The 10,645-nt window shown below is 43.6% G+C and overlaps 1 protein-coding gene across 2 annotated transcripts in view; it reads left to right on the top strand.

The window, feature by feature from the left end:
- The window catches only part of matcap2 (microtubule associated tyrosine carboxypeptidase 2), a 23,033-nt gene extending 18,939 nt beyond the window's left edge, over positions 1–4,094 (top strand). The window contains exons 5-7 of one of the 2 annotated variants that reach the window (XM_066674928.1): positions 989–1,294; positions 2,195–2,292; positions 3,187–4,094. In XM_066674928.1, the coding sequence (XP_066531025.1) occupies positions 989–1,294; positions 2,195–2,292; positions 3,187–3,345 (563 nt within the window). In that variant the 3' untranslated portion in view covers positions 3,346–4,094. The remainder of the gene's footprint in view (positions 1–988; positions 1,295–2,194; positions 2,293–3,186) is intronic. The other variant, XM_066674930.1, reaches the window with a different exon arrangement.
- Positions 4,095–10,645: the final 6,551 nt, after the last annotated feature.

The raw sequence follows: 10,645 nt of genomic DNA, 5'->3' as shown, positions 1-10,645 counted from the left end.
TGGGTTTCCTCCGGGTGACTGTCTGTGAGGAGTGTGGTGTGTTCTCTATGTGTCTGCGTGGGTTTCCTCCGGGTGACTGTCTGTGAGGAGTGTGGTGTGTTCTCCCTGTGTCTGTGTGGGTTTCCTCCGGGTGCTCCGGTTTCCTCCCACGGTCCAAAAACACACGTTGGTAGGTGGATTGGCGACTCAAAAGTGTCCGTAGGTGTGAGTGTGTGAGTGAATGTGTGTATGTTGCCCTGTGAAGGACTGGCGCCCCCTCCAGGGTGTGTTCCTGCCTTACACCCAATGATTCCAGGTAGGCTCTGGACCCACCGCGACCCTGAACTGGATAAGGGTTACAGACAATGAATGAATGAATTAATTATTATAAAGGGGAATTCCACCCGTTTTTATTTTTTGTAATATTTCCCATGATTCAGTGGGATTTTATCAAAGTATTCATAGTCATAGTCATATATCATAGTGTTTTTTGTGGGTTTTTTCTAGTGGTGGTGAATGGAACCAGGCTTCTCTGTGTCTACACCATAAATACAGCTCTTAATTTACTACTCACTATTTTTCTGCTGTTATATATTTACCAGTTTTTCTCTTTGGGGCTATTTTTCATGTGGTGCTTTATGTCTCAGGCCTTTCACATCCATATCATCAAATAACTTTCTGTGAAGAGGGTTTTTGAGGCATTAAATGCTCCCGACGTCTGGTTCCATTCACCACCACTAGTTTCTACTTCAGATGTAATGGATGCTATGTAATGATTTACTTATATATACTCTATGTATTTATATTTACACCTATCAGCCATAACATTAAACCACCAGGTGGTTCTACCAACCGAACCTCTGTGAGGGTGCAATTAACAGAGTGGATGCATTCAGAGGACAGTTGGACTACAGTCAGAAATGTGCTCCTGTGTCTTTACTCTGTGAAGATGATTTTTTCAGGTCTGTAGCACATTGACTGACAGCATGTTTTTCTCTCCTTCTCTCAGGTACACATTATTTCCGGGGCATTAACAACAGCCAGCAGCCGTGGGGCAACAGTGCTGGGAGGAAGAAGCTGGGTCTGAGGCCTTTAAACCCAACAGAGGAGGGACTGGCGAGTATCCACAGCGTCCTGTTCCGCAAAGACCCCACACTGTGGAGAGCAGCTCTGCTCTACTACACCGTTTACCAGGCCGGACGCATGAGCTTCTCCCAGCTCTTCCAAAACCTCGGACGCTTCCTCCACGACCCAAACACACGCTGGGACTACTGCGTCCGGGCCAAACGCGGCCAGACAGACACCTCCCAGCCAGGTAGCACACACACATACACACACACACACCACATGAAGACGTTCACGCTACACTGACCACTCACACAGATGTAGGGATTTTGAGTACTTCATGTACTTTGGACAGTTTCACACACTCACCCAGTCACTCACACACACACACACCTCTGTGGACAGTGTCACACACTCACCCAGTCACTCACACACTCACTCACACCTGTGGACAGTTTCACACACTCACCCAGTCACTCACACACACACACACCTCTGTGGACAGTGTCACACACTCACCCAGTCACTCACACACTCACCCAGTCACTCACACACGCACACACCTCTGTAGACAATCTCACACACTCACCCAGTCACTCACACACACCTGTGGACAGTTTCACACACTCACCCAGTCACTCACACACACACCTGTGGACAGTTTCACACACTCACCCAGTCACTCACTCACACACACCTGTGGACAGTTTCACACACTCACCCAGTCACTCACTCACACACACCTGTGGACAGTTTCACACACTCACCAAATTAATCCCACACACCACCCCACCTACCAAAGTGTTTTTTGAACTGTGGGAGGTAAGCGGAGCACCTGGAGTAAACCTATGTAGACACAGGGAGAACACACCACACTCCTCACTGACAGTGACCCAGGCTGCCACCAAGATCCTGAGGCTGTGACAAGGAAGATACCAGTTGTACCACTCTGCCATCCCCAGATCAGTTCACCACAGGCAGCTTTACAGAGTTCCAGGTCCTGGCCCCAAGTGGAGAATGAAAAAGGGGCAGCCTGTAACTTTGTGATAACACTGTGGCCAAATGACCTCAATACAAGAGCGTAAACTGTCACCACACTATTCACGTGTACATGTACTTGCTTTTTCTGAACGTTGTGTGTGTTCTCCAGGCTGTTTCAGTAAAGACCAGGTTTATCTGGATGGTATACTGAAGATTCTCAGACACAGAGACAAGATCAACTTTCAGCTCCTCACTGCGCTGGGCAAGGTCAGCCACAATAATAAATAACTTATTATTAACCAGGAACCCTACAGTGATATATACACACAGAGAGCAGGCTGAAATATTGAAATTCTGCAAAAAAAGTTGGGTGATTTGCAGGATTACTGCAGCAATATTTGTCAACATGTGTGTGTGTGTGTGTGTGTGTGTGTGTGGGTGGGTTGGGGGGGGTCACTCTAGCTCCGACTCTTGCCAATCTGTGCGGAACAGACAGGAAGGAGATTGTCTGTGCACACGAGCTCTAACGCTGGGCTGACTGGCCTCGTTCATATATCAAACCTAATATATATATTCATATTTTTCCACAGCAAATAAACAGTAAATGTGTGTTGTCTGTGGAGGATGTGTTCAGTGGAGATATGGTGAGTGACTTTCCAATGTAGGAAAGCCTGGAGCGCTCATTTTCCTCTGAAATAGAGTGAGTGTGACTGTGCTGGAGGCTGATTGCACAGATGGTGTTATTGCAAGGACAGGCTGCAGACCAGCAGAGTAACACACACATACACAGACACACACACATACACAGACACACACACACATGCGTTTTGAGGGAGCTGAGTGATCTCACTGCTGTTAGAAAGGTCAAGAATATAAAAGTCCTGCCATCCCTTAATTTACCGTTTGACTCAGAGTTTCATTTCTTAAAGGGCCCACATCCTGGATTTACAACTATTTATTTTTTAATCTCCACTTATAAAATGTGTGTTTATTTGTCTATTGTAGCCATGATTTATTTTTCCATAAACATTTTCCATGTAGGAGCACTTTGTAGTTCTACAATTACAGGCTGTAGTCCATCTGTTCCTCTGTATACTTTCTTATACCCATTTAACCTTTCTTCATTTGTGTGTGTGTGTGTGTGTGTGTGTGTGTGTGAAGGTGTCTTACGAGGATGTGGAGCGTCTGAAGGGTTTGGCTGCGATGGAGCACGTGCGGATCCCTCACTTCCTTCAGGATAGGAGCCGATACTCTGAGCAGCTGCAGAAGATCATGGAGGTGAACCAGCTCACGGATGAAGAGCTTCAGACACTCATCTGATCTAAGATCAGAGGGGTGTACTTTAATCAGGATTTCTCAGTTAGCCATCAAAAGTAAGCCCAAAATCAAGCCTATCCCACAGTTATTTCCTACAGCTCTGTTCCTATTGGACAGGCTTGATTTTGGGCTTACGTTACCTGGCTAAATTGAGAAATCCTGCTTCTGTTGAGTCTGAGATCAGAAACCTCTCTCCAGTCCGACTGTGGCAAACCCTGCGTCTCTCAGCCGCCACCCGGTCACGCACATCTAACCTAAGTGTACTTTTCTCCTGTACTTTCTGTCCCTTTTGAGGATAGTTTTCTGTAGTATTTTAATGGTTTAGTGTCCTTGCTATGGTCACTGTTCAGGGAAAGGCCTTCAAATGTATATGTCTGGGTGAAGATAAACACACAGCACAGCACCACCTGCCAATTCCTGCAAAGTGAAGTGCCAACACTTCACTTACGTGCATGTATTTGTGAACTACATGTGCCCCATTCTGTGCTACTGTTCAGCAATAACTCGAGGAATGATCTCATTTACTCAGTGATACACATCCCCACCCTTAAAATATATTTGATTAGCCAAGACATGGTTGGTGTCTGATGTTTTTTTTTCACACTCTTCACAACAATGGTTCTTAATAGCTCCACAAAACCATGCTAATAACAGTAACATGACTTATTTTTGTGCTACTCTATGTGGCCAAAAATAGCCATAAAGCTTTTAAAATAAAGATAAAAACAGGCAGATTTCCCCCGTTTGCTGCGGTCACAAGCTAGAAGACATTCTGTGAAGGCTTTAGACGAGATATTGGGACAATACTGTGAGAATTTCATGGCATACAGCCACAAGTGCATGAGTGAGGTCTGGTTTGAATCCCAAACATCACTTCAGCTCCTCCCAGAGGTATTCAACAAAGCTGTATCTAGAGAACACTCCAGAGCGAAAAGGTCTTGTTACTCCTCTATTACCTAATTAATGCCTGGCACTAAGCATAAGACCCATACGCACCTATTCCATAGTGTCCAGTTTCAGTTTTTTTGTAGGCAAAATTGTGTTTATTTTGGCCACAATTTATACAGCTTTAAGACGTTGAATGCACTTTTTAAAGGTGGTGTCTACAAACTTTAGGATATGTGTCATATATGGAGCTGTATGAGGTGAGTATGTGATTATTCAGCTACAAAGTTTGGTTCGAGTTACTTTACATTAGCCTAGTAGCTCCAGTGAGAAATTAAAATAAAACTTCAGATGCCAAACCTATCTTGAATGACCAACTGCTCTTGAGTGTGATTGTCTAGACACAGTTTACTTTAGCAACATTAGCTTTGAAGCTACAGTGGCTAATCAGCTAGCATACAGTTGCTAAGAGAGGAGAGTTGTGTAAACTAGATTTTTTGACAAAATATTTTTGAATTAGAAATATTAATCTTTTATTTGATATGAAGCAGTTGCTGACTACAAACAGAACAAAAAAACAAAACCCAAAATGTTAGATTTTCAGAATAAAGTTGTCATATTTTTAGAATAAAGTCGTTATTTCCAGTTACAGTCACAACATTAACCATTAACACCCTGGTGATGATGTGTGGAGATTTTAGTTCTAACAAAGCTTCTCACATCATTGTAATTTGTAGCTGTACTTCCGTGGATTTTGCTGGACGCAATGGCACTTTCGTAGCTTTAAAGAAGGGCTTTTCAGTCGAAACTGACAATCAGGGCTTTTTGTTTTGCTAATAATTACTATTACTAATAATCTCATTTAATAGAGCCTCCGTTAAGACATACGTTTTCCAGTGCCCTCTGGTGGAATATAGAGGTCAGACATGTTCAAATTTTAGTTCAAACAAATGAGTAGAAAAGCTAACCTGCATAAATTAAATTGTCCTAAAATACTAATAGATTTTAATTTAATTTAATTGAAAAACCAAATGATAGAAGAACTGCACCCATTTATTTCTCAAAATATTAGTTTTATTTCAAGGAATACAAGGAATACTAGATAACTTTATTGTCAAAAGATTTTGAAAAGTTTCCCTAAAATGCTATAAATGAGGGTTAGGAAGCGCTTTTTTTACTTTTTTTACTTTGTTGCTTTTGCTCAGGTTTGTTTAAGCAGGAGACTCGAGTCCTGGACTAAAAGCCGTTACAGGCGAACGTTAGTTAGGGTAAAAAATCTGAGATGGAGGGGTGGACGACTACTGACGTGCAGACTGACCAATTAAATGTTTACAGAGAAGGTTATCGACCAATAACGGCAGCTCTACAGTCAGACCGTCCAATCAGAAGATTTTAGGCTACTCCACCACGCCCCCTTCTTACTCAAGCGAACCAATCGGAGTAGGGGAGGGCGGGACTAGTTTGTGAACGAAACTTCTCGAAGTTCTATGTAAGCTCTAGAAAAACAATGTTCCGCTCGGACATTTTTTTACGTCTAAAAAAGAGGACATGTCCGGGAAAAAGAGGACGTCTGGTCACCCTAACGTTAGTGTCTGTAATTCTCTAATTCTAACAGCCTTCCATGACAACGGACACTGACATTAAAGGAGCAATGCGCCATTTTATCAAGCGATCTTCCTGTTATAAAACAGCAGTTAAATGTTTTTAGAGACAAAGAGATTCTTTACTAAACGTATATTTCCTGTTTGAAACAAGACCGCCCCCATGTGGGGGACCCCTGTCTGTGACGAGTAAAGTGCTTCATTAAGGGTTTACAAAGCAGTTTAATTCTTCACCGGAAGTGAGTTGAATGTCTTACTGGTGCAATGTGCAGTTAATGAAGATCGGCCACAAGGCTGCTCCAATTAAGCCATGAAACCTCCCACACTACAATGACAGGTGTTTCAGCTTCATTTTCCAACCCCTGTATTTACAGATGCTCCAGATGTTTTGTATTGAAAACCAAACACTATGAGAATTCAGAACACAGTCCAGTTGATTTGCTCTTTGTGTCAAATCCTAATAAATGTACGTTCCCAGTCATTTTTTTGTATATTGTTCTTGTGCCTGGTGCTCGTCTCAGAGCAGCACCATCTTCACTGCACTAGACTAGATGTCCAAAAGGTTCTTCATTCAAAACGAAGTGTATAACCAAGCATTTGTTTCTCTTTGCTGCAGTAATAGCCTCTGCTCTTCTGGGACGTCTTTACCCACGGCTGTAGAGGATGAGTTGTGATTGGACGATTAGTTCTGGATCACAGACATCACTCCAGCTCCTCCCACAGCAGTTCCACGGTCTCACTGCCCTGTGCTGGGGAGTGCTTTAGAACTCCGTGGCCCACGGTAGACGCTGGTCATGGTTAGGTAAGGCTCTCGTGAAGCATAACATTATTTCTCTCAGTGAGGTGAAAACTGACCACTGCAGTGAACGTCCACAGCCAACGGAGGGCGCCCTCACTCCACATAATCACATCCACAGCTGAGCCTTAGAGGCATACAGGCTGCTACATGTTAAGCGTAATTGAGAAAGTGTGGATTGAAACAGTCATAACTTTAGGGTGCATGGAAATAGGACACAAATGCTGTAGGCTGTGGATTATATATAAGGATGTGGTTTTTGTGACATCACAAAATCAGTGAGTTCAAGACAGGCTCCTTCTGCAGCAGCTTGCAAATATGTGAACTTTAAAAGTCTGTTTACAAGCTCTTAGTGTAAAGTTGTGGGAGTTAAAGGGTAATTCTTAACGTGAAGGGTTTAGCCTTTAAACCTTTTGGTTTCTTTTCAACCGTCTCTTTGTTTACTCTGTGAAGAAGCCAGAAGTGAACCAGGACGACTGTCTGAGGAGCAGCTGAACCCATTAAGAAGCTGCACTGATGGTTTTGTTTAGGCTTGTTTAAAGTGTTGTGTAACTGCAGCAGAACCTCACACTGCTGAATGAAAAGGGCTCTTGTCTCTTTAGGATGTGAGCACTGGCAGCGTTACCAACACACCTTCAACACAATACACATCTGTGAAATAGAGTCACTGCAGGGCATCACTGTCACACAGCTCCAGGGTCTCAGGGTCACATACTTGCCTTGGAGTTTGGAGTGTTGTCCCTGTTTCTGTTTGGGTTTCCTCTCCACGCTGATGTGACTCTCAGCACTCTCACATGCCGAATAAATGTATTGATTATGTGTACTTCCAGCAAACCCTGCACATCAGCACTAGACCCTGTAGGTGTCTATGACTAGACCAGAGTGATCCCTTTGCTGCTGTGTTTGTTTACAGTGAGTATCAGAGCACTGATTATGTTCACATGCTCTAACTGAACCATATCCAGGCACATTTCAATCAACAGCACACTTTTTAAAAAAATTGCAAAATTATCAGCGATGTGATGGACCCAGCTACTGGCACTTTTCCACTGAATGGTACCTACTCCACCCGGCGCTCTGTGACGTTTTTGCTTTTCCATTAGGCTAATTCAGTATGAGCCAAGTAGTGACTAAACATAGTGTAAATCTTGCAGTGCTCTGATTGGCCAGAGAGAGTTGTCAATCACGACGCAGCGCAGACGACCAGCACCAACTCTCCATCTGTTAAATCTCCAGCTGCAGCAGAGATCACGTTTGTTTTTATCCGACTCACGACGGCAGCTCGTGAAATTACGCTGTGGTCTTTTGAAGAGGTTCGAACGCTCCTTGGATCGGTGGCCGACGAAAGAACGCTGCAACAAGGAAGGAACAAACTCTACTGATCTGTCTGAACTGATGACGGAGCTGTGTTCAGTCCCAAACAGCAACAACTTGCCAATACACCATGAGTAAACACCGCTTCACGTTACCGCCGCCGTTGTTGTGGTTTCCAAAGCCCCTGTGTTTTTGGGATGTCACCAGATAGAGTAAGTACCAGTGGAAACACATCATTGAGGTTCTGAATTGTAAACTAAATGACATGTTGGGAATGACACATTCACTCACTCATTCACCCACTGAGATTTAACTCAGTGCTTCTCCACAATGACACGGTGCCTCCTTGTTGCAGTAACAACATCCATGTAGTGATCTATAGAAGTATTCTGTATGTGTTTTTATTAGAATTAATCATTCAAGTCAATGACCATCTAATAACATTTTTTTAAAGGATACCTCATTGTAAATGTACATGTACCCAGAATATATCACACTGTGGGTCTAACACCTGTTCCCACTCATTGTGAGGCCGTCTTGTAAAGGTGTGGACATGTTTTAAGGTTGGGTTAAGGTTAAGGTTAGTGTAAAGCTAGTAGTACTTCCAGTTTCCACAAAGACTCCACTCAACTCCACAGTCAGTCCTTTGAGGTGTTCTGTGTGTGTGTGTGTGTGTGTGTGTGTGTGTGTTTATAGACTCGTTCCAAAACTCATCTCCCTTTTCCAGGAATTTGAAGACCATAAAACCACAATAAAGAGAGCAGTGAATTCTCTGGTATTGAACAAGCCAAATATGGTTTGAATGAGCCAGATATTGAGCACTGTACCTCTTTCTTTGATTAAAGGGGACGTGGGGGAAAACAGTGCTCTTTGGTTTGTGTCATTTACTGACACTGAGGCTTTGTATACACATTAGACGAGTTTCCAGCACAAACCGACTGAAGAGCAGCAAATGGTGAGGAAACAACATCTGAATTTTTATAAAAAGGTAGTATTTGTATCTTAAAACGACAACTTCGAAACCTGACCCTGGGCTCAGCACTGCAGAATGTGCACTATGTAACAGTTGGAGGAGGGTAGGAAACCACCCTTCCTCGCTCTCCCTTGATATCTGGACAGTTCTGTAAGTGAAGGGACTAGTAGACAGAAAAGCAAAATCTCTGTAATAAAGTGTAATACAATAAAAACCTTTCACTTTACAGAGAAGTGAAATAACACACTTCCTTTCAGCCACGTCTTCATTCACTCTAAATGCAGACTGGGGACTTCCCTCGAGTTTGGAAACAATATTCAACTGTGAATATTGGAATAGGAATTAGTATACATTGATCAGCCATAACAATAAAGCCATCTCCTCTTTTCTACACTCACTGTCCACTCTCTCAGCTTCACTGACTTCTACAATCACAGACTGTAGGCCACCTGTTGATCTGAACACCTTGTTCAACCCCCTCAAGCTTAAAAATCACCAGAATCCCTCAAGATCTCCACAGAGAAGGTATGATTTGGTGGTGGGTTGTTCTCAGTGCTGCAGTGACACTGCTGTGGTGGTGTTGAGCTGGTGAGTGGATCAGACACAGCAGTGCTGCTGGAGTTTTTAAACCCCTCAGTGTCTGGACTGAGACCAAAAACATCCAGCCGACCGCTTCCCATGTCACTGATGAAGGACTAGAGGACGAGCGACACACACTGTGCAGCGACAGATCAGAGCTACTGTCTCTGACTTTACATCTACAAGGTGGACTAATAAGGCAGGCACACCCGAGCTGACCACGTTCCAGTGAAACATTCAGAAAACCCCATGCCCCTGTTAGCTTGTTTCTGATTAGCACTGTTAGCGATGCCGGTTGATAAATCCACATTATACAATGTTTTCTGGAAACACGTTCACATAGCAGTTGGACAGATCTGTGTGTACGTCGAGTCCTTAATAAACTGTTCAAAACTGCTGTTGGTATCTGGGCAGCCATTTTGGATTTTGAACTTGGGGCTGGTGAAGCTCTTCTGAGCAGAGATGGGGGTTGTGGGGGGTGTGTTCCAGTTGAAACATCTCATGTGGAACTCTGACAATCCAACATCTGAATTCAGCTGAAACGCAGTGGATCGTGAGTGGGCCGAGTGGAGCAGCACTGCTGTGTCTGATCCACTTGTACCAGTAAGTCAGTGTCACTACTGTGCTGAGAATGATCCACAAAAATCATAGCTGCTCTGTGATGGCAGAACTGCTCCTGTACTCGTGCACTTTCTGCCATAAAGAAGGGTTTTTGAAAGTTAAAGAAACATGATTTAGATGGATATAACAAAGAGGTAGTTCTTTCTCTCTCCTCTGTGTGGGTTTTAATGAGCTCTTCATGATTTCATTGATGATCTCCAACTCCAATCATAATGGACTTATACAGTGAATAGAGCTAGACCCAAGTAGTGGTTTAAAAAGACCTGGAAACCTCTTCACATTAATGGTCTTTATCGTCCAAACACACAGTGCGTGAGTGAATGTGTGAGTGTGTGTCGCCCTGTGAAGGACTGGCGCCCCCTCCAGGGTGTATTCCCGCCTTGCGCTCCAATGATTTCAGGTAGGCTCCGGACCCACCGCGACCCTGAACTGGATAAGGGTTACAGACAATGAATGAATAAATTAATGAATGTGTTAACCTTGTTGTTTAATGCTCAAATCTCACCCAGAGAATCCGTTGCATCAAAAATTATG

The sequence above is a fragment of the Hoplias malabaricus genome, chromosome 6 (assembly GCF_029633855.1).
Source record: "Hoplias malabaricus isolate fHopMal1 chromosome 6, fHopMal1.hap1, whole genome shotgun sequence".
In the NCBI taxonomy this organism is placed as follows: Eukaryota; Metazoa; Chordata; class Actinopteri; order Characiformes; family Erythrinidae; genus Hoplias; species Hoplias malabaricus.
Note: the sequence above shows the minus strand (reverse complement) of the source record. Positions and strands in the feature narration are given on the sequence as shown.